The 25,145-nt window shown below is 34.0% G+C and overlaps 1 protein-coding gene across 9 annotated transcripts in view; it reads left to right on the top strand.

Annotated features, from left to right (window-relative positions):
- The window catches only part of CPEB2 (cytoplasmic polyadenylation element binding protein 2), a 67,682-nt gene that overhangs the window by 40,083 nt on the left and 2,454 nt on the right, over window positions 1–25,145 (top strand). For 8 of the 9 annotated variants that reach the window (XM_064487980.1, XM_064487969.1, XM_064487957.1 and 5 more), the window contains 6 exons: window positions 9,927–10,097; window positions 11,699–11,788; window positions 16,268–16,386; window positions 16,665–16,779; window positions 18,961–19,142; window positions 23,583–25,145. The exon at window positions 23,583–25,145 is cut by the window's right edge and continues 2,454 nt beyond it. In XM_064487980.1, the coding sequence (XP_064344050.1) occupies window positions 9,927–10,097; window positions 11,699–11,788; window positions 16,268–16,386; window positions 16,665–16,779; window positions 18,961–19,142; window positions 23,583–23,810 (905 nt within the window). In that variant the 3' untranslated portion in view covers window positions 23,811–25,145. Of the gene's footprint in view, window positions 1–7,441; window positions 9,771–9,926; window positions 10,098–11,698; window positions 11,789–16,267; window positions 16,387–16,664; window positions 16,780–18,960; window positions 19,143–23,582 lie in introns of those variants that run through there. The other variant, XM_064487987.1, reaches the window with a different exon arrangement.

Raw genomic sequence — 25,145 nt, 5'->3', positions numbered from 1 at the left:
TGACTTACTTCACTTAACGTAGTACCTTCTAGGTCATCCATGTTATCGCAGATGGCAAGATTTCATTCTTTTTTGTGGCTGAGTAATATTCCATACATACATACATACATACATACATACATGCATGCATACATACACACACACCACATCCTCTTTATCCATTCATCCATCGATGGACACTTAGGTTATTTCCATCCATATCTTTTATATTGTAAATAATGCTGCAGTAAACGTAGGGGTACATAAATATCTTTTCAAATTTGTGTTTTCATTTTCTTCAGCTAATACTCTGAAGTAGAATTGCTGGATTGTATGGCAGTTTTGTTTTTAATTTTTTGAGGAAATCTCTTTACTGTTCCCCATAGTGGTTGCATCAGTTTATATTCCCACCATCAGTGCATAAGGGTTCCCTTTTCTCCACATGCATGCCAATATTTGTTATTTCCTGTGTTTTTGATAATAGCCGTTCTGACAGGTGTGAGTTGGTATCTCACCATGGTTTTGATCAGCATTTATCTGATGATTACTGATGTTGAGTATCTTTTTGTGTGTCAGCTGGCCGTCTGTATGTCTTATCTGGAAAAAAGTGTCTATTCAGGTACTCTGCTTATTTTTTAATTCTTTTTGGAGGTATATTGAGTTGTATAAGTTCTTTATATATTTTAACTATCAACCCCTATTTGGATATATCATTTGCAAATATCATCTCCCATTCAGTTGATTGCCTTTTCAGTTATTTTGTTGATGGTTTCCTTCACTGTGCAAAGCTTTTTAGTTTAATGTGGTCCCTTTTGTTTTTGCTTTTGTTGTCTTTGCCTGAGGAGACATATTCAAAAAAAAATATTGCTAAAACCCATGTCAGAGAGCTCACTGCTTATTTTCCTTCTAGGAGTTTTATGGTTTTAGGTCTTACACTAAGTCTTTAAGTCATTTTGAGTTTATTTTAGTGTACAGTGTGAGAAAGTAGTCCAGTTAGATTCTTTTTGTGTAACTGTTCAATTTTCTGAGCACCATTTATTGAAGCAGCTGTCTTTTCCCTTGTATATTTTTGCTTTCTTTGTCATACAGATTAATTGACCATATAAGCGTGGGTTTATTTCTGGGCTCTCTGTTCTGTTCCATTGATCTTTGTGTCTGTTTCTGTGCCAGTGCTGTACTGTTTTGATTACTGTAGCTTTGTAGTACAGTTTGAAATCAGGGAGCATGATACTTCCTGCTTTATTCTTCTTTGTCAAGATTGCTTTGACTATTCAGGGTCTTTTGTGGTTCCATACAAATGTTAGGATTATTTGTTCTAATTGTGTGAAAAATGCCATTGGTATTTTAATAGGAATTGCATTGACTCTGTAGCTTGCTTTGGGTAGTTTGGATATTTTAACAATATTAGTTCCTCCAATCCATGAGCACAGCATATCTTTCCATTTATTTGTGTCATTTTCAATTTCTTTCCTCAGTCTTATAGTTTTCAGAGTATAGGTCTTTCACCTCTTTGGTTAAATTTATTCCTAGGTATTTTATTCTTTTTGATGTGATTGTCCTTGGGAGTTTCCTGTCTTTCTCTTTCTGATAATTCATTATTAATATGTAGAAATGCAACAGATTTTGTGTATTAATTTTTTGCGAACTATCAGAGAATGGGCAAAATCTTCAAAGCATGAAAAAAGCCAGGGTAATACTATAAGACAGGGTCTGGAAACTATAACCTGCAAGCCATGCCTCTTACTTTTTTAAACAAAGTTTTATTAGAACACAACCATGCCTGTTTATTTGCTTTTTGTCTGGTTGCTTTGGAGCTACAATGATGAACAGTTAAGTAGTTGCAACAGAGAACCTATGGCCTCCAAGTCTAAAATATTTACTATCTGACCCTTTATAGAAAAAATTTGCCAGCCCCTCCTCCTTGAAGAGACTAACTCCACCTACTCCATACCTATACCTAGCTGTACCAACTTTTAAAAGAAATAAAATTTGAGTGAACATCTAGAAATTAATTTACAAAGACATATAGACTACTAGGTTTTAGTTGATTTTTTATATATTCTATTGATTCTTCATGAGAAAAGGAGAAGCCTATTATTGGAGCAAAATGTTTTAAGTAATAAATATACTTTATTGCTCCTGTCTCAGTTCCTTGGAAAAACACACCGATAGTTATTCTATGTGATTAAACAGGTGGTACTTGAAAGAGGTCAATATTGGACCTACTTCTGTTGTTTTGATAGTTTTTTTTAATCCTTGCATATGAAATAAAAATCATGCCATCACACTGGTGAGTTATTTAACCCTATAGAGTGGCTGCTGGGATCCTGGAAGATGGGAAGAATATTCATATTTATCTTTAATTAATAATAGTTTTGTATATGCTTTTATTTTTAAAACAATCAGCAAATGAAAGTGCAGGTTGTACATTGAGATCAAAGAATCGTGCTTACCTTTAAGCTACAAATTGACTAATTTTGCAGAAATGTTTTATTTTCCTCTCCTGCCTCCTCCCTCTGATATGTTGGGAAATGTCTTTATTTTGGACTTCCAGAATAAGGCTAAAATCTGAAAAGCCAAGTATGATTATTAATGTTTGGGCATATTAGCATAGCCACCAGAGTCAGAGTAGTGATTGCCCATTACTTCTCCGGCTGCATCTGTGTGTCCTGCACATACAAGGAGACCAGATGTGGGGGCTGTAACCACCAGTCTGTCATACAAGCATATTCATAAGTTCGTCTCTAGCTCCGTCTTCAGTTTAGAATGCTCACAATATAGTTTTTGTTATTGATTGTATAGAGCAGCAGTTTTTATAGAGATATAGAAAAGTTCCAAACCTTCTCTAATCATTTTATTGTATTTTGAAGTGAGTTATTTAAATCATGATTAACCATCACAAATGAGGCTCATATTTACAGTGGTTGCTGTTTTTCTCACTACAAGATCTTTGCCAATTTTCTGTTTTGGGAGAAGGTATATTTTTAGTCCTGTTACAGGAACACACATTCTGTCATTTTGCCTTCATCTTGGAAGGATCTTGGTGACCTGTTAGAGCCCTGGCTGCATGGCTGCCATCTCAGACTGATTAGCAATGACTGGACAGTATTGCATGTTCCTTTTTTGCTCTTTCACCTCTTTTTATTCCTCTGTCTATAATCTTTATTGTAACTACCATTTTATCTTTAAAAATTTTATTGTACATTTTTGATGGCTAACTTAATGTAAGCCAATTTACTTGAATTTGTGTTTGTGAGTAGGGCTTGTGAGCATAGTTAACACCTCATTTCTTCTACATTTTACCTTAATATGGCCTTTGAAATGTTTCTGTGCTTTTGCTCAAACAAATACCTTCTACCTACGACACTTTTTCCCTCTTTCCTCCTCTACCCTTTTCTGTCTAAAATTATTCAGTTTGTTTTAAATCTCTTAAAGAACCCTAAATTAGAATCCCACTCTAATCTTTGTTGACTGATCTCATATTACATTGTTATTAATTCTCATATTTTCTATTTGTACCTTATCCTATTATAAAACTTTAATTTGCCTTTCATTTGTATGTATATATATTTATATGCATGTGTGTGTGTGTATATATATGTATATATACTTGTTATATAGACAAGAGTCCATGTGCATACATTTTTAGTTTATTTCACAATAATATATAGAGAATATAAATGAAGTGTTTGGTGTCAAGATCAAGTGATAATTTCTAAAATAAAAAACTTATCAATTCAAACGGTGCAACTCCAATTACATTTTAAAATTGTTTTGACCATGGAGCTTGCTAATCAGTATCCTTAGGTTTTGTCTGTTGCTGATTTTAACAGCATGGAAATCTCAGGTTTAAGATTATTTTCTGGAAGGTGGGGCTTCAGCCGTTTTGGCAAGTCACTCAGTTGTTCTGGGTCTCTCCCATGTATATATGTTATTCAAATTTTGTTTTATTTAAAGAAATTACTTTTCTGGAGGGATGAAAACACCCTAATACTTGTGGTAAGAGCCTCAGGAACAACCTTATCAGCTCTTCTTTTAAAAGAAGAAAACATTTTTTAAATTTCATAAGTAATTCCCTCTACATATTTATAAATTTCAGTCTCAGATTAAGAGAAATTGTAAGATGACTGTTTTTTGTATAGAAATCATAGAAAAGAGAAATTAATATCTGTAGTTATTCTTTTTATTGATAACCAGACTCATTGTATGAAATTATATCACAATTTGTTTATCCATTTCCCTATCAATGGACATTTAAGTTGTTTTCTATCTGGGGCCTATTGTGGATAAAACTGCCATGAACATTTTTGTTCTCTTTTTCTTTTCTGAGAGGGTGTGTGTATGTGTGTGTGTGTGTGTACATAAGCACTGATTTTTTTTTTGTACATATAACTAAGAGTGGAATATTTGGTTCATAGAGTAAGTATATGTTTAACTTTTTAGAAACTACCAAGCAGTTTCCCAATTTTATACGCCAACAGAGTGTAGGACTGACTTTGGGTTGTTAGCTTTTTAATCTTACTGATGTGTAGATGATGTCTTGTTACGGTTCTAATCTGTATCTTCCTGATGGCTAAGGATGATGTTAAAGCACCTTTTCACATGCTTATCACCCATTCTATTACAGTCTTTATAAAGTGGCAGTGCAGTCTTTTGTCCATTTGTTTAATTCAGTTATTTGTATTCATTTATGACAGTTCTTTATGTATTTTGTCCTATTTTCTATTAGTTGCTTGTCTTTTCATTTTATTAACAGTATCTCTTGATAAGCAGAAAAATACTTAATCCTAATGGAGGTCCAGTTTTCTTTCATCATCAGTGCATTTTGGTCCTAAGAAATTGCCTATCCCCAAATATCATGGAGAAATCCTTAGGAGCTGTGTTGTTTTAGCTTTCACATTTAAGTCTATCATCCTTCTTGAATTTGTTCTTGTGTACTGTGTAATAATAGGGATCAAAGCTCTTTCCCTTCCCCCAATTGGATATCCATTGCTCCACCACCATCTAAAAGGTGAAAAGAAAAAAAAAAATCTTCCTTTCCATATTGAATTGCATTGGTATTTTTGAAAAACAGCAAGTGATATATATGTGTGATTCTATTTCTGGACTCCATTTTGTTCCATTTATATCCTCCAACATGGTTTTTTATGCGATTTTTTAAAAAAATATTTTGAATCCTTTGATTTACCATAAGCTTTAGAACTTGCTTGTGAATTTCTGTAAGACAGAATGTGCTGGGGGTTTTAATGAGATTGTATTAAATCTATAGATAAAATAATCTGGAGAGAATTTACATCTCACTCGTTGATTTCTTCTTTCTATCCATTTATTTTGATTTTTTAAAAGTTCTCAGGAAATTTTTGTCATTTGTCAAATTTCCCAGGAAATTTTGTCAGGAGGTCTTTACCTATCTTCTGTTCAGTTTTATTACTAAGTGTTTCGAGTTTTGATGACATGGGAATGGTGATATTTTTATTTTTTCCCAATTGTTTATTAGTGTTGTTTAGAAATAAACTGATTTTTGTAAGTTGACTCTGCATTTGTTCCCTAGCTAAATGTACTTATTTCCGTTAGTTTGATTCTGAATTTTCCATATACAATCATGTTCTTAGCAATAAAGACAGTTTTACTTTCTTCCTTTCAAATATTTGAAACTTTTTCTCGTCCTATTGTGTACTTGTTCTACCTTCAGTATAATGTTGAATAAAAACAGTGAGAGGTGAACATCCTTCCAAACTTCAAAAGGAAAACATTGGATAGTTTATCATTAAAATTGTAAACACTGGTTTTTTACTCTTTATCAGACTGAGGAAATTCCCATCTATTCCTAGTTTGCTGAGAGTTTTTTTTTTTTTTAATCATGTTGAATTTTGTCAAATGTATTTCTTACGTCTGTGGAATTGTTTGTATGGTATTTCTATTCCTTCTGTTAATGTGGTGAATTATAGTAATTTTCAAATGTCAATCAGTCTTAACATTCCTGGGATGAATCCCACTTAATCATGATGTATTTCCCATTTTTATTATTTCTGGATTCAATCTATCAGTATTTTCTTTAGAATTTTTGTCTCTGTTTCATGAGGGTGTATTGGTAGTGTATTGCTTTCTGAATGTTCTTGTCAGGTTTTAGTATCAAGTTTGCCCAACAAATTAGGAAATTTAGCCTTTAAGTATCCATACGTTCTGTGTTGATTGATAGTTCCCTTTTCATACTTAAGATTGGTAATTTTACTTTTCTTTTTTATTCGTGAACTTGATGAACTTTGCTCTGAGATATAATTGATTTTTTAAGTTTTCAAAGAGCCAACTTTTGCCTTTATTGATTTTTTTCCATGTTAGTTTGTTTCCTGTGTCATTGATTTTAGTTTATTTCCTTGATCCTACTCTGTATTTAATTTATTATTATTTATCTTTTTGTGCTGAAGACTAGGATTATTTATTTTAAGCATTTCTTGTTTCCTAATATGCACTTGAAACTATAAATTTTCCTCTAAGTATGAGAAATTTCCTCTAAGTGTATAGCTTTTGCTACATACCACAGATTTTATATTGTGATTTCATTATCGTTCCCTTTCATTCTTTTGAGACGTAAAAACCTGAAAATATATCCTAGTTTCAGAGCAAAAAAGGAGAAAGGTAGTTTAATTTTGGTTGTAAATATTTTAGTTCAAATCACTTCATGATCAAATTCTATTTTTCTCAACACATAATTTTACCTTTATTGACCTTCATTTTCATCCATCATTCTTACGAAGTATGCTTAAAGTACATGAAAGACATAATTATTTAGTGGTTCTTTTATAGTCACATTAATTTGGGTTATAAGGAAGGATATTTGAAAGGTGAAAAATAATATTTTTGTTGATGATTTCATTTAGTTAACTCCTCTTTTAAATGAGTATTTAACTTTATAGCTTTTATGACTTTTAGAAAAAAAGTGGTCATGATTTTCTAGCAATGAAAATTGCTGGTACGGCGGTGTGTAACATATTCCTAGACTTTCAATAGCATCCTTTGTTCAGGTAAACTTTATTTAACAGATTTTAGACACATAGATTATAGATTTTTGATGGTTACTTTCCTAACGGTAGTATTCATTATAGTTAGAATATTATTACATTTAGTAATATAGAATAATTATTAAAATATAGTTATAGTATGAATATACTCTCAGTATTATAATTAACAAAAAAGTTTCTAAGTCACTTTTGGGTCATTACTCTTTCTAACATTGCTTATATAGTGGTTTTCTTTGTCACTGCATTCAGTATTTCTATTTAAGTACTGGCATGTCTGAAATAAGTATAAAATTTGGATTTGTCATTTTTTAATCAAAGACTAGTTAATATACATATTGTTTCTCTACCTCATCTAATTCCTCTTTAAATATAGAATTATTTACCTAAAGTCCAACCTTTGAAAGTTGAACCAGTTATTCATAATTAATACTACTTTTGATGGATCTTGATGACGTTCATTTTGTTAAGTAAAATAGTTTCATTTTGAAGAGCTTTGTTTCTATTAATTACAAAGAATATTGACACTTGTTTTTCACTAGACCTTATTCCTGATAGCAAAGGTATTGGGAAAGGTAAATATTCAGAGTTAGTCAGTGAACATGGATGGGTATCTTTCAGAACAACTTCAGTTTGAATCTGCAGAATAATTTCTGTTTCCTATACCAGATATGATCTTTCTCCCTGTTTTTGGTCTTATAAACTTAAAATTCTTATTTCTAACATCTAGCTAGCTGTAGTTCACAGACATGTAGTCCCGTGCTTCCCACCCCAACCCCAATTCTATGCAGGCCGTCACATTTCAGATTGTCTTTGTTTTTATCACTTGCACCATTATATACCATACTTTTCAAGATGGTAACACATTAATGACACTTTATGTTGAACATTCATTACTTGTATATAATAAGACATATGCTATAAATTACATGCATTGTCTCCTCATTAAAAAGAATTCTTCACTCCATCTTGAGAAAAAGAACTTGTCTAAATTCTTATTTTCTCTTTTTCTGTCTCTAAACTTCTTTGATGTCTGTACGTCACGAAACTCTACATGCAACTTTACTAATAGTGCCACCTTCAAAGATCGTGTATGTCCTCAAACAAATTTTCATTTTTCTTTAATCAGTTTCTTAACATTTCACACACTTTACGTTATTACTTTGTTGCTTTTTTTTTTCCTTTCTTTACATTATTTTCCTTTGGTGTTATATCACAGTAATATTTTGGCATCCCACTTAAACTTTTCTTACCATTACTTTCAGAATTTCTGTGACTGTTCCATTTCTTCCTTGTAAGTTTCCCAAGGGACTGTCCTTATTATTTATATCTGGAGTTTTTGTAAGTGATATTACAAAGAACCTTAAACTACCACCTCTGTGAAATTGACACCAAATTATTTTCTCAGAAATGTGGCTTTTTCCTTAATGCACTCCATTTGCAACTTCCTACCATTTACTTCTGAATATCCCATCAGCATGTGAAACTTCACATCTAAAACATATTTCCCTTTCTTGTAGCAGTTTCTGGTCTTTATTATCCTTATATTAATTTAGTTAATGATTCTTGTCATTCATGATCTAAAATCTTCTTTTGGTTCCTCCTTTCCATTCTTTTTTCTGTTTTGTTTACCATCTACTTTTTATTACTGCAATTATCTCTGTTGTCCATCCTTCCTGAATTTTTTGAAAGACTTCTAATCTGTTCATTTCCAGCTACCTTAACCGTATTGCTAAAATAAATCTTCCCAAAACACAAGAAAAATTATAATCTTGCTTGAACTCGTGTCCATTTTTTTTCCATCACCTACTAAATAAAATGTCTCCTTTAGTCTTGCATCTGAAGCTAAGTATTCTGGCTAGCCTCAGAGTGCTTTTCTAGCTTTTATTCTCCTTACTTCCAACATGTTTCAGCCAACCTTGGCTACTCCCTATTCATCTTCCTACTTTCTCTGACGTTTCTCCTTGCACTTGAAAAATGTATTCAAAACCATGCTCTTACAAATTTATTTCTACTTAGGAATTTCCTACCCTTTCTAACACTCTCAGTGATAAGTACCACTGCCTTTCCCATTTTACCACAAATGCTATCCAGTTCCACTTGGGAATTTAAGAAGTTACCCATTTATTAGCTAGATTACTCACTTCCTCCAACATACTCCCTCTGAAGTACATTATAAAGTTTTCGTATGGATATGTGCCATAGTTAAATGTATAGATCTTATCTTTTCTAAATGAGTATTTCTTGAGAGCAGAGGACTGCATTTTACTAGGTCGTTTTATTTTATTTTATTTTTTTGACCCCCACAGAATCTAGCATCAGGATTGCTGCAGAGTATTATACAGGACGTGCCTGTACGGGGGTACCACCCCTAAAGGGTGGGCTCAGATGGGGACTGAAGTCCTAGAGAAGATGCTTTTTTCTGTTTTGCACATGTGCAGAAACCCTGGCTACCTTTTCGTATACTTGGCACACATGTAATAAATTAATTCAAGATCTTATGTGCAAGTATTACTTGTTGCCTTTGTCCTTACTATAGTCTGCAAGTGGGTTTTTATTGTCTTCTTGTCTGTTTAGTTCGTGTCATTTCTTTCTGCCACCAATTTCTAAAAGGATTCTCCTGTTACACATCCAGTCTAACCATCCCCATACATCAGATTCTTGCTGCTTTCCTTAAAAAATTGAAGTGATCTAGTATTTGTTTGTGATATAATTGTCATATGACTATGTTTATTTCTAAGTCATTCTTCAAACAGCTTCTCTTCTTGAATCCAGGTAATTAAAACTTTAAACTATCTGAATTTTCCTTAATTTTTTATGCCTATGTCACCTTTATTTTTAAGCCTTTGAATTTGTTGTTGCTATGTTTATGCCTGACTTTACCATTTTCTTAGACCTGACACTCAAGTCATATTTGTTCTTATATTTTAGGTCGGTCTTCCCTCTTTCCCATAGATGATGGCTTGCTGGATGATGGTCATAATGATCAAGTTGGTGTTTTAAATTCACCCACATGTTACTCAGCTCATCAAAATGGAGAGCGAATAGAACGTTTCTCTCGAAAAGTTTTTGTTGGTGGTCTTCCTCCAGATATTGATGAAGGTAAAATGATGATTTGGGCTTTAAAAAAAAAACCTCAAAATTCATCAAATTGTACATCTGGAATATATGTAGTTTACTGTACAGGAACCATACCGCAATAAAGCTGTTAAAAAATGTCTCATAAATATTTGGTGGCATATAATAACAAAAAACTGAAATACAATGTGAATAGGAAATGGAATTTTTACCTCTGTAGATTTTCAGTTAAAATGGGTATCTTATCTCTGTGTCAGCTGATGAAAGGTAGAGATAATTGAACAAATAACTTTTTTAAAGTTTGTCTCTTTACTTTGTCTTATAATACATATTGTTACTGTGAGCAATTTTTGCAAATAATGTTTTCATACACTAGTTCCCAACTCACTCATATTTTTAAATATAGAACATATTTGAATACATTAAACCTTTTGTACATTTATATAAAACTTTTTGTATGATCATAACACCCATGCATGTACACACACACACAATGAATTAAAGGTAATCAACCATGAAACTTTACCTACAATTCATGACAATCAAAAATTCAATTTATTTAAGGATAAACGTGCTCTTAGAAATGGGTAAGAAAGAGGCTATTAAACCTATTAAAGGGAGTAATGGAAACAGAACATGAACAGGAAATTCAGGTTATAGAAAGACTAATAAACATGTGTAAATGAGGTTGGGGAGGGTATAGCTCAGGGTAGAGTGCATGTTTAGCATGCAGGAGGTCCTGGGTTCAATCCCCAGTACCTCCATTAAAAAAAAAAAAAAAAGATTAAGAAAAAAAAGTGAAAATTATCATGTGTAATAATAACAAAAGAAAATAATTCAAGATAAAGATTGAAAATACTGAAACTTTATAATATTTGTGAGTTTGTAGGAAGTCTGCCACTCTTATTTACAGAGTACTAATAAAGAATATATTGCTACATTTTGGGAAATTTTCCAGTTATGATTCAGATAACCATGAACTTACTCTATGTATTAATCAGTATAATAAGGTTTCCATGTGATGAAATAACTTAGAACATGTCATTGAATTTGACCCAGTGAAACTACCTGGCATGAACCAGACCCTAGTACATTTTAGGAGCGTTGCAGCTTTACATGTCCTGTTGCAGCAGAGCTTTTTGCTTAGAAGATTGTACTTTGTCAGGCAGTAATGGGTATCTTTATTTAACTTGATATAATGCTGACATGTTTTTCAAGCCAGTGGTATTTATGATTTGGTAGACTATAAATCCATTAATATCCATGCAATATTATATAAAATTTTAGAAGTCATGTGAATTGATTATTATAACCAATGTGCAACTTAAAAGCTATTTTGACTAAAATAGCTATTAAGTTTTATGTATCATTTTCATAGGATTATTAGACATGTTTCCAGCATTTATATTCTAGTTTTTCTTAGGATATTTGGTACTTTTAAATACTTAATCTTTAGTACACCAGAAACTGACACAACATGGTAAACAGATTATACTTCAATAAAAAATATGTATACAAAAATAATAATAATAATAAATAAAAAATCTTTATAGTAACATAAAATGTAGGGTTTTTAGTATGAATCATTAAAACTCATTCTGATGCAGATTTTTTACTTTCTTAAGATGAAATAACTGCTAGCTTCAGAAGATTCGGGCCTTTGGTAGTCGACTGGCCTCATAAAGCAGAAAGCAAGTCCTATTTTCCACCAAAAGGTAAGAGAACTTATTGTTAATATTTGCTAGGGAATAAGTTATATGAGAGCAAAAAAAACAGTGTCAATTACTTTGTGTTTTCTTTTCTTTTAGAACTAAATGTGAGTACATCTTCATATAAAAACTAATAAAGTAAATTGTAGAGGTTAGTAGCATGTACCAAGGGTGGCGGGAGGGTCTGAGAATGATTCCAGTGTCACTTGAAGCCAGTCAGGAATCATGAGCGACTTGCTATGCTTTCTCTAAAGTGATTTGATAATGATTTCAGAAACTCTTATCAACAAATGTTTGAGTATTTTCTCTGTCTGAAGTACCATTCTAAGTAACTTGGGTACAGACATGCAAAAAAATGTCTCTGCTCGGTGAAATTAAGAGATGTGTGATGTGAGATTAAAATATAAACCTATGAATAATTTAAATATTGCGATGTGTACATAAGTGTTCCAGACAACAGCAGACAAGGACAGAGCAGCATACACTCTGCTGGCGATTTTAGATAGAGGAGAAAGTGAACGGTGGGAAAACCCAATTACACGAAGAGACACGATGTGAAGAGAACATCTGGTTGTGTCAGTTACGTAGAACTAGGGTACTGCTGTGACCGGGCCCCAGAGGACAGGAGTGGCAAACTGAGCTAACATTCCTTTGAGCAAAGCAAGGCCGCCGTTGGTGGGAGAGGAGGAGTCCCCTGCCCACTGCGAGCAGGGGAGGCAAGGGGAGAGACTGGAACGTGAATCCAGTCAGTCAGGTTGCCAATTGCAGATTCTCTGAAGTGAACAAAAAAGAAAGGGGGAGGTTGAAAGACTAAGACTTTACTTTGAGTATCATTGAAATACAATTGTAGAAACAAAAAACGCTGTTATTCTCATGGCTAAGTGGATTTTCAAGCCTGGAAAAAAAAGACTCCATAGATCTATTGAATAATCTAATTTTGTCTCTGGGAAAGGAAACATGTTAGAATTACTGGCATACAAAAACTAGCTAAGGGTTTTTGGTCAGTGAGAATTATAGAACTTCCATTACTGGTTCATGTCATTTTTTAGAGAAATGGAATAATGCAGTGATTTTTTTTTATACCTTTACATCTTATACTTACAGAATCAAGAACATTTTTTAAGCAGAGAACAGATTCTGGATCCCAGGGCTCTATGAGAATTTAGTTAACGCTATGGATCTCTCTCCAGATACTCTAAATTTTCATATGATTTTGGAGTTTACTAGACTTGGAGGTCCTCAGTCCTTGCTTTAGAGAGAAAATTAGCTCCATATTGATGCAGATGTTCATTTGTTAGCTTAGTTTTAATCTGTTGTTCACAATGTTATGATCTTGTTCTTTTATAAAGTTTTTTTTTACTGAGTGTTCGATAAAAATGCCTGTTGGTTTCTAATATTCCTGCCTAAATTACCACCATTCCTTGTCTGGACTATTTCAGGCATACGACTCGTCTCTCCACATCTCTGACTGTCTCCTTTTCCTCCCACAGTATAGCTAGAGTAATCTCTATGAAAACTCATCTGATGGTGCTAACCCTTGCTTGCTGCTTAAAACCCATCAGTAGTTCCTCTTATTGTTAGGATAAAGCCAAAAATGCATTCGCCCTCCTCACCTTTCCCATTCTGTTTCATCTCCCACTATTGCTTCTTGTTCCTTTCTGATTCTGCAAACTGGCCTTGCTTCTCCTGCCTCAGGGCATTTATGTTTGGTGTTCTCTTGGCATGAAGGCTCTTCCCTGTCTCTTCATCTGTGTGTCCCCTACTTATATCAGCTTAAATATCAGTTGCTGGTAGGGTACTTTCAGGACCCACCTAATGAGGTCATATCCTCTTATTGTAGGTCCTCCTAGCACTGTCCCTTTTCATAGCACTCTTCACAGTTGCAATATTACATTTTTACAATTTTACAAATATGTGATTATTTTATCAATATCAGATTCTTCTAATAGTCTTTCAAACTGTGTCTTTACTCATCTTTATATTCTCAGTAATTCATGGATTTATAGTTGCCTCATAAAGAAGATAAACAGCTATAAATAACTATAAACACGACAGGATAGTATATCCTTTGACCTGAAGTAGGTGGAGGAAAGTTTCACTGAGAAGTTTTGAACTAAATCTAAAAGATACTGGGTAATTTAGATAGATAAAAAGTTTTCCAACAGAGTTCCAGGCAGGTATTGAAATATAATTTTAGAAAGGAATTAAAATTAGTTTCTGTTGAGACAGATATACATTTTCTGCCTGGGCTTCTTATTTACATAAAGGGCTGCTCTAAACCTAGAAGGATGGGTTGGCACAAATTTAATGAAACAGAACACTTGCTGTCTTTGTTGCTATTGCTGCCGTTGTTGTTATTGGGGTTTTGTGGTAGTGGTTAATTTATTTTCTCAAACTGAAAATAAGAAAAAAAACCCACAAAAATTAGCACTGACAAATTATAGTTTTTTTAGTATAATTATAGTTAATTGTAGCTATTGCCAAAGACATGTGTTCCTAAACCTTGTGCTTTCAAGCATTTTTGTCTTTGCTATAAGTTATCATTTCTCATGCTTTGGAAAACACTGGTGTAGAAGCATCTAGTTGATGAAGCTACCTTGTAATTAAGGCAGTGACTTCAGCCATTGGATACTGAGCCACACTTCCATATATCTGTCCTTTGCAGTGAGTAAGTTTCACCCTGTGTGAGTATCAGCTTGCTCTAATAAGATCCAAAGAACTATTAGATGGTATTTTTGGTAAGAGCATTTTAATATTTAATGTCTTGCCTTAGCTAGATCATAATTTACCTGCCATATTGCTAAATTTTTGTGATAAAAACATTTCTTCCCTGATAATCACAAAAATAATTAAGCAATATTAAAATATTAATATCAAAAATTAGCATCATAAAACAACATTTAAAATATTGAATTTAAAATACTATTTTAGTAAATTGGTCTTATATCTCCTCAATCATTATAAAAGTTATAACACTGAAAACCTTAGCTTGTATCAAAATTAAAGCCTTCACATTAAGAAAACTTTTTTATTTTTTTATTTCTTCAAGTCTATTTAAATTGTTTCTAGCTATTAAAAAGGTCTGAGATGTGTTTTTTATTCTTGCATAAGCATACCTTTGGAAGTTTGTGTAGGTTGGTTTGATGACTTATTTATGCAACCAAGTATTGTAATTTTATTAAAATGAAGTAGTTTTTGTGTCACATAAGATCTTTGTGGCACTAAAAGCCATTGTTGGCAATAAGCTGTGTTTTTTGAGCTGGGTGTAAAACATGACCTCACACTTCCCATTGTTAGTGGAACAGACGTGGTTGGTCTGCTTGATGACATCTTCATATTGGAACTAGAATACACTGCTCTAGGTTTGTTTGCATAGAAATCTTGTCAAGGAAACGTATATTTTTAGGTCAGTTACAATTAATCACATAATAGTAAACTTGCAGTGTAAATTTTGATGCCTTCTTTTTATAATAAAATCTATTCTACCTGCTGGATACATGATGTTTGATTAAAGATTGACAATTGGTTGTCACAAGGAAGGGAGGAAGGGCATATTTCCCAAAGGTACAGGAATCTAAGCAAGAACTTGGTTCCAAAGTCCAAACATTGTCTCTAGACTGTTGGAAAAAAAAAATGTTCTGCTGCTCATCCACCCTGAGACTTGATCTAAAAGTTCTGACCAGGTGGGAAGGTATAGCTCAAGTGATGGAGCACATGCTTAGTATGCACGAGGTCCTGGGTTCAATCCCCAGTACCTCCTCTAAAAATAAATAAGTAAACCTAATTACCTACCCCCCCAATGAAAACAAAAACAATAAAATAAAATAGAAGTTCTGACCATCCTGAAGAAACCTGTTTTAATCTCACCTCCCTAAGGTAGTTTTCTTAGTATCCTATGGAAGTTGTCAGGTTGATTGTAGAATTTTCCCTCTGCTTATGGAAATTCCTGGATCTTTCCACTGTCCAGAAGTATGCTCTAGAACTTGTCTTACCCTGAGGGCATTTTTGGGAAACTAGCTTCTACTGTGCTCACTCAACTGGTTAATCCTACTAAATTCTTTAAGAAAACAGCATCATGGGAGACCTTGGGGCTAATCTAGGTTTGAAATTAATCAGTCAGTTACTTGCTTATGTGACAGACTTTAGGTAAGTAATTTTACCTTCTTGGTACCTCAGTTTTTGTTGTTGTTTCTATAAATAGGAAATAATGTTTCATTGAATTGTGAGAATCAAAAGAAATAATTCATGTAAAGCTCTTAGGACAGTATTGGATAGTTAGTGCTCTATATAAAGTAGCTAGTTAATTTACTGAATATGTTTTTGTGTGTATTCCGTAGGATATTGTGTTCTCCTGTAAAGCATAATAATCCTAGTTCTATTTGATGGTTTTTTTTTTCTTTTTCAAAGGCATGTATTTTCTAAACAGTACTGAAATGTGAAATCACTTTCCTTGACATATTGCCTCATTTTTTATGGTTATTACAGGCTATGCATTCCTCCTCTTTCAAGAAGAGAGCTCAGTCCAGGCACTAATTGATGCTTGTATTGAAGAAGATGGAAAACTCTATCTGTGTGTTTCCAGCCCCACCATCAAGGACAAACCTGTAAGTAAATGCTGCTTGAACTTTAAGCAACAAATGCAAGTTTTCCAAAAACTTTTTTGAAATGATTGTTAGTGAAAAAAAAACAACCATGTTAAGAGTTCAATTTTTTAAAATTCAGATAATTTATAGTATCTAGATAAAAATATTAACAATTTGTTTTAAAATCCATCTATCCAAAATTTTGAACAGCAACAAAGAAGAACTGCTGTTAGTTGGCACAAAACTCATCAGCTGTTAAGGGAGTAAGACCTGATACCATAATGTCATTTTCTTCATAGGTTCAGATCCGTCCTTGGAATTTAAGTGACAGTGATTTTGTGATGGATGGTTCTCAGCCTTTGGATCCTCGAAAAACAATTTTTGTTGGAGGTGTTCCTAGGCCATTAAGAGCTGGTAAGTAGAATGATAACACATTTTGTTTTAAAAAATTTAAATATGAATTGATTCAGTAAACATTTGGTACCTTTTGTGTACACGGCACTATGGGTGGGCGAAGGGCAGATTCTCCTGTTCCCAGTAGTCGCTTGCTACAGAATTCTAAGACAGACTCCAAGAACTATTCTTGAGACCATCAAGGAATTGGAGGATTGGACACTCATCTATCACTATCAATAACTAACTCCATACAGAGTGTATAAAAAGAATCCACTCAAACACTTACGACTTAAGTGTAACTCTCTAAAATATGAGAATTTGGAGTCTGTTTATTTTATGTAGGTTGATTCTGATATCTGTAGAAGAAATATGAGCTTTTTTAATGGCACTTTAGATAAGTGAATGATAAACTTCTCTTCATCAGTAACTAGGAACAGAAATCTACCAGAAGATGTCATGTAGGAACATAATTATAGACGTAAATGCCCACTATACAAGCAAGTTTTATGATACTGTGTACCCTTGTAAAGTGTGTTAGCGCCTTCCATCACTGAGAATACCTCTTCCAGTATGGGAGACACATGTTAAAGAACTATTCACACATGTACATACAGAACAAGTATAGAGAGAGACTACAGGGATCAGAAGAACATTTGACGAGGCAATGTGCCGTCGTCTGGTATTTTAAAGATACTTGTATGAGCTGACATAGTGATTGAACAGAAGGGTGGGAGGGTTGTGAAGAATGTGTTTCAGACAAAGGGAACAGCATATTGAAAGGTCTTCAGTGGAGGGAAGTAGAGTGCACTGGAGGGACTGAGGGAAGTCCAGACTCGCTGCCTAGGGTATGAAAAGTGAGGGGAGAGACACAAGAAGACATGGAAGAGGTAAATAGGAGTCAGATCCTATAAGTCTAACAGGCTAATTTGGTATTTATCCTCAGAGCAAAGGGAAACCAATAAAGAGTTTTTAAGTAAAGGAGAGACGTGATCATATTTGCATCTTTGAAAGACCAGTTTAGCTCATGACATTGGAGTGGGGAGTTGGGTTGAGAGTAGATATATGTAGACCAATTTAGGAGCTTAGGAGCCTATTATCGCAGTGCAGGAGACAGAGAGCAGGGGCTCGGATTAGTGGTGGTAGTGGTGAAGAGCTAAGTAAGCAGATGGCATAGATATTTATGAGGTAAATGCAAACCGAACCTCAGCTTTCAGTCTTAAGCCACTAGGTAGACAGTGGTACCATTACTCAGAAGATAAGAAACACTGAAGAAAGAGCAGATTGCAAGGAGGATTGTGGTCTTGGTTTTTCTTTTTTTTTTTTAACTTTATTGTGATATAATTTCTATACAGTAAACTACACGTATTTCAGATGTACAATTTGATGCATTTTGATAGATGTGTACACCTATGAAACCACCACCACAATCAAGATACCTAACAATTCCATCACCCCCCAAGAGGTGCAAATTTCAAACTCCCAGTTTATCCCTTTCCACGCTCTTTACCCCCTGGTAGCCATAAGTTTGTTCTCTATGTCTGTGGTCTTGTTTTTGGAAGCTAGTTTGTGCCACCATTCAGAGCTCCTAAGTAGAAATTTCAGTTAAGCCATTGGTATCTGATACATCTTTAAGAGAATTACTCTTGCTGCTGTTTTGAAAATAAACTGAGTTGGTAGGAGCTGTACTGGTTAGGGATCAGAAACAAAGAGATAAGGCTACTGCCATGACCTAGATGAAGAATTATGATACCTTGGAGCAGGATGTCAGTGATGGAAGCAAAGAGGCTGGATTCTAGATATGTCTTGAAAATCAAGTTCATGGGATTGCATGTGCAGTGGGGAAAAACTAAAATAGAAAGGATGAAGCCACGGGTCTTGATTTGGCAACTTCATCTTTTCCATTACTGAGTCAGCTGGCACTCTCTGGAGCAGGTTTAATTCGATGGCTGAAGATCCGGAGTGCCATTCTGAACACAGTGATGCACAGTGTCTATTAAATATCAACATGACTTGTCCAGTAGACAGCTGAGTTGTCCAGTTCTTCTGTAGTGAGAGCAGCTGGGCTGTCGTATACAAGAGAAAGGATTGGATTTAGAAAAGAGCACTATTCTACTGACTTTCACTTAAAAAAAAAATACTTAAAAATTGTTGATTTACTATGTTTCTCCCATTTAATGTGAACTTCTTTTCCTTTTCAAGTGGAGCTTGCTATGATCATGGACCGGCTGTATGGTGGTGTTTGTTATGCAGGAATTGACACAGATCCTGAGCTAAAATACCCAAAAGGTGCTGGTCGAGTTGCTTTCTCCAATCAGCAGAGCTATATTGCTGCCATTAGTGCTCGGTTCGTTCAGCTTCAGCACGGTGATATTGATAAACGAGTAAGTTGCATTTTGGGCAATCACTTAAGTCCTATAACAAGGTGCTGATCCAAAGCTTACTACCCTACAGAGTTAATAATGTAATTCTAACACTGAGTATTTTTTTATTCTCCTTTAGCTCTTAAAGAGTATAATATCCCTGAAATGTAAAATTCTTGACCGGACTTTAAACTTAGGTATTATATACAAAAGATGAATGTCATTTAAAGGCATTTCAAAAATTTGTGTCAGTAAGTAAAGTCTTGATATCCTTCTAAGTGTGGAGGCTGAGCTTGTTTTAAGAGCTTGTACTCTGGAGCCAGACTACCTGGGATCCCATTTCCACCATTTGCTCTGTAACCTTGGGCAAATTAACTCTCTTTATGACTCTTTTTCCTCACTTATAAAAGGGAAAACATTAATAGTATCTCTCTCCTGGTTATTCTGAGGAATAAGCAAATTGACATATGTAGAAGCACTTAGAACAGAGCTTGGCACTAAGTGTTATTTAAGTGTTCATTTATTATTTTTTATTCATCATAAAATTAAAATAAAAATATATTGTGTATATTTTCCTAAATAAAAGCAATAACAAATATGTAAATAAACAAAATATACAAATAAACTAAAGCACATGATGATTATCCTGAACTTTAAAACATTTACTCTTTAGTAGCATTGCTTAGGTCATCACAGTAAGAACTTTTAGGAAGTCCTATGAATGAACTGAACGCTACCCTACTGAATAATTTCTAATACTGATTACCATCTAAAATAGGAAAAAGGAGTGAGCAAAACTCAATTGTTTCCTTACATCTACCTCATACTACAATCTGTGACTAGTTCCTGTACATAGCTAAGCAGTATTTTAAAATAATCATGTTTACATTTATAGTACACATGAGATATACTAAAAATATGAGGTAAATTAACTGTTTTATATCTAAAATTGTAGATAGAACTTGAGTGGGTTTTTATTTTCCCAGTATAACAGTTTTTTGAAGCTTCTTCCCTGAGGCTGTTTGCACATTAAAAGACTATTTTGGGGTCAGGGGAGCTGGGACTGATTGACTAGACCCTGGACTCTGTAAGTAGTCATCAGTTCAATTACCAAACCATACCATTTAGAACATTTAGAAAAGACAGCTTAAGTTCAGTTCACGTATGCAAAGTGGCATTTTTGTCTGTATTGTTCTTAAAATGTTGCCTCCAAAAAAAGAAAGGAAAAAAGTATCTAAGAAGAAGGGCTCTGCTTTTATTCAGATACGCTACGAAAATTCATTATCTGATTTGAACCTTATAACCCCTCTCACCCAGTGGTTTTCAGCCTCTGCTGCACATCACAGTCAGCTGGGAGCTTAGGAGAGCCTTGACATCTGGGTCCAACCCCTGAGGCTCCGCTATCATTGGTGTGGGGTGTCGCTGGGGCAGCAGTGTCTGTAAAGCTCCCTGGGTGATTTTAATGTCCAGCCGTGCTTTAGGCCACTGATCAGGTCTAACCTCCTACTTGTGCAGAGAGGTGACAGGGTCATGAAGGACGTTATTTCCGTAGTTATATAATTGCAGCTGTTTAATATGCAGAAGCAGAGGGGAAAAGATTGTTAAGTGTCATACCTTATACCTCTTGGTTTCCAAAATGATAGTGAAGGACCAGTTATGTGGGGCAGAGATTGATTCTTAAAGAGAAACTCCAATGCTAAGCAAGTGAATTGATAAACACATGCTTTCTTAAAAAGTCATTAACTACCTGAGAAAAAAAATTTTTTTTCAAGATATGTGCTATTAAAGTATGTTTTGAACTTTATTTGAAAGAATTTGAAACTTAAATATTTTACAAGTCATTAGTTTTGCTTATACAAAAAAAAAATTAAACCATTCATCTTTATACCTTTCATCTCTCTAATATGAACAGTTATTAAACCATAAAAACAGATTAAATTTATAACTGATAATCTAAAGATATACAGGATATTTATTTGGAGGGAATTGTTTATTCAACTCACTTTTTGGGCTCATGAACACTTGGAAGTTTAGTTTAATCTCCCTGATAGCTGTAAATTGAGATTTACCACAAATGTATAAATCATTTTAAGTTTTGTATGTTATTCCATGAGTAGTATCATTCACTGTGACTTCCAGTAGTTACTGCAGTGAACTGGGTTATACTTCAAGTTGGCTAATTATTAATTATTTTATTAGTTATTAATCCAGGTGACAAAGTATCACAGATAGATCCTCTGAAGTGAAGAAGGGAAACACATCATAATAGAAAATACAAATAGTGAAGAATCAGTGAAACTTTCACACACTCAAGAGTTGTGAGAGATTATTATTAATCACAAAATAGATTTTGATTATATTATACAACCATAAATTTGAAATTAATTTTTCATCTTTGAAGTTATTATTTTGAGTTAAGTAGATTAGCTTTATAAAATAATATCTATAATTTAAAAAATAATTGAAATCATTGCATTTGTAAAATTTATTTAACAATTGTACATTTAAGTCACTCCTGAGCATGTGGCATTTCATGAAGTGTTATGGAAATGAAGTAAACAGCACAGACACTGTTTTCAGTTTTGCTTAAAATCTTATGATAAAGGCAAGAAATAACCATGAGAGAGAAACCCGGAAAGGATGTATAAAATGTACATTTATGCAAACATTTTTATAGTTTCTACTTTGTGCTAGATGTGCTGCCAAGTAGTTGGTACTGAGTGTTGAGCAAATAGACGAGGTCCTTCTTGCCCTGGAGTTTATCATCTAGTGAAGTGAAACCCAGTCATTCTCATGTGCCTTGATCTATTATTTGATTATGGCATTGCTCTTCCTTAATTGTAGTTGTAATGAAGGTAACGAATCAAAAAGGCAGCCTGCTAATCAGGATAGAATCCATAAAGGAAAAAGTTGAGAGAGAAAGATTGAGCATACAAATTTTAGAATTTGTGTCAAAGATCATTGTAAAAATCAAAAGCCGGGGGGAGGGTATGCTCAGTGGTAGAGTGCATGCTTAGTATGCTCCAGGTCTTAGGTTCAATCCCCAGTACCTCCATTAAAAAATAAATTAAAAAAAAATACTTAATTACCCCCCCAAAAGCTTAACAAACAAAATTTTAAAATACTGAATTTTTTTTAATGAAAAGCCAATGGAAAAAAAGGTTAAAAATCCTTAACTGACAAAGAGAACTTATAAATTAGTTTAAAAAAATAAAAGAGAGAAGAAAATACCAGCAGGGGAATATGCAAAAGATACAGACAGTTTATGAAAACATAATGTCCAATATGCATACAATATGTTTATCCTAATCCTAATCAATAAAATACAAATACAAACAACAGAATTCTGTTACCTTCCTGTCAAATGTTTATTTTACAGTTCTTTTCATCAGTCAAGTCTTAGGTTGTTTCTAGTTTGTTGTTACTGTTTTTGTTCGAAATAATACTGAAGAAAATACCTCTGTCCATTTTCTGCACACATGCAAGTGTTTCAGTAGAAAACATTCAAAATACAGATTGTTGAGTAATTATTTTTTGCCGTGGGCAAGTCAAGCCCTTTAAACACTCAATTTTTCTCTCCTCTCCTCAAGAAAGGCAGAGCTCTTAGGCTGAGACAAAGGCAGTAACCTTTTACAGAGTATTTGCCCCGTGCCAGACACTGTCTTAAATGCTTGTACTTGCATAATCTAATACTCACAGCTGTGAGGCAGGTTCTGTTGCCTTTCTCATCTCACAGATGTGGAAACTGAGGCTAAGAGGTTTAGCATTCAAAGCTGACTTGAGTCTGAGGTCTTCTACTGAGTCAGGCTTGCACAGTGGGACTTTGACTTCATATCTTATAAATTTGCAGAAGTCTAGACATGCCCTTAATAAGATTATCCACAGTTCTGGTTTGTCTGTACCAATTACTTACAGGCAGGGTATGGCTCTCACCTGCAGTGGAGAAGCGTTGCCATGGTCAGTGGCTTTTGGGGCTGTGCCATCTCACAGGTGGTACTGGAGTGAGAGAACAGAGCTGTGAACTCTGTCTTCTGTGCCCTTCTCATTTCCCCTCATGGTCACTCCACCTCTGGAAATAGTAACATGCCGGCTTTTAAAGATGTTATTTCAAGAAAGGTGAGGGTGGAATGTTTTGCAAAGCTATTAAGTGTTTTTCAAAAATAAATACCATCCAGTATATATATTCAGTAGATACATAGTTCTCTTTAGAAAACATATTAAAATACAATAGAATTATCAAACTAAGTGCTCATTTAATCACATGGTCAATTATGAATGAAAGATCGTATGAAAAGATTAGTACCAGAACAAAATGATTTAATTCTTTTAATCTACTATATGGTAAAGCTATTACCCTGGGAAACTGCCTACTTTCTCTAGAATACTGTATGAACATTTTAAATCATTGCTAAAATGACTTCTGAAGCAGACTTAATGAGACATTTTTCTCTGTTTTTCTAGGTGGAGGTAAAGCCATATGTGCTAGATGACCAGATGTGTGATGAATGCCAGGGCGCACGCTGTGGTGGAAAATTTGCTCCCTTTTTTTGTGCCAATGTCACTTGCCTGCAGTATTACTGTGAGTTTTGTTGGGCAAATATCCACTCTCGTGCAGGACGTGAGTTCCATAAGCCATTGGTAAAGGAAGGCGCTGATCGCCCGCGTCAGATCCACTTCCGCTGGAACTAAGAATAGCAAACCGGCCTCTGTTTAACAAGGAAAGAAAGGGTGCATGTGGCTTACTGTGTCTGAAGATACTGACATGCAGAAGAAATAAGTGCATTCTTCTGCTTTCACCCCAGCTCTCAATACATGCATCTTTATCAGCAGCCAAAACACTACAAGCCTCTTGTTTTTCACCAAAACCCTACATCTCAGGCTTACTAATTTTTGTGATATTTTCATGTTAAAATAAAATGTTTTTTTGTATTTTCTCCAAGTTATTTTTATATGTAAAATTAAAATTAGATATGAGAATGTTTTGCGTAGGGGCAAACAGTCTGCTGCTATATAGTGGGTGAAGCGTGCACTTATTTCTAAACGTGGGTTTTTAACTTCAAGATCTGCCCCAGTAATTTACCAAAGGTAGCAAAATAATAGTGAAGATGGAATATGTCTGCTACAAATGCTTATTTTTATTGTTGCTATTTTCAGTGTATACATAAACTAAAAATTAGGGTTGATTTTTTTGCTCTCCATTTTGACTTGCAAGAAATAATACCTCAAGATAATCTGATTTATTAGCTATTTTTAAACATTTTTAATCACAAGCTGTATTAGCTTTGCTGCTATATAGGTGTTATGTGTAAATGCCACCTATTAATACGGGATTGAAAACGTTAGAGACACACTGCATTGCAGATAAAATGCAGGCAGCACAATATGGCCTAAACTGCCATAGTTTTAGAATGTGAAAAAAAAATGCATGTTTACTTACCTGTATACACCATATGCATGCACTAGAATTATTAACTAACAAGAGGTGAGGTATTGCAAATGTTTAAAAAAAGCTCTCTTGAATCTAGGTAGCATGAACAAATTAGAAAATTTGTTTAAAAAAAAGCAAACTTGCATGCATTATTGTGACGTCAAGTTAAAAAAATGTCCTACATGTGTACAATATGCAAATTAGTTTTAGATTAGAGAGTGCAGCCATTTTGTGATCTGGTCGGTAGTGGAATTCGATTTTATGCAGACTGGATGTAATATTTGTAATCCCTGTGCAATTCTGTGATGTGCGGTTCTAATTCATGTGCGGTGATATAGTATAGATAAAAGATTGAATAAAAGAAAAATACTAGAATTTTAAAGAAAGTTGGTTTTAGCCCCTTTGATAGTTCATGGTTAAGACATCCTTTATAAACCAAAGATGGCCAGCACACTGCTAACCAGTCACCAAACGTAAGACCCACAGGAAGCCCATATTTAACAAATGAATTTTATCAAAGAATGCAAAACTTTAGTAAACCTAAGTAAAGTCAAAATGGAGATGGGGAAATATACAGACAGCTAGTTGCATAAAAT

Source organism: Camelus dromedarius, chromosome 1 (assembly GCF_036321535.1).
Source record: "Camelus dromedarius isolate mCamDro1 chromosome 1, mCamDro1.pat, whole genome shotgun sequence".
Classification (NCBI taxonomy): domain Eukaryota; kingdom Metazoa; phylum Chordata; class Mammalia; order Artiodactyla; family Camelidae; genus Camelus; species Camelus dromedarius.
Note: the sequence above shows the minus strand (reverse complement) of the source record. Positions and strands in the feature narration are given on the sequence as shown.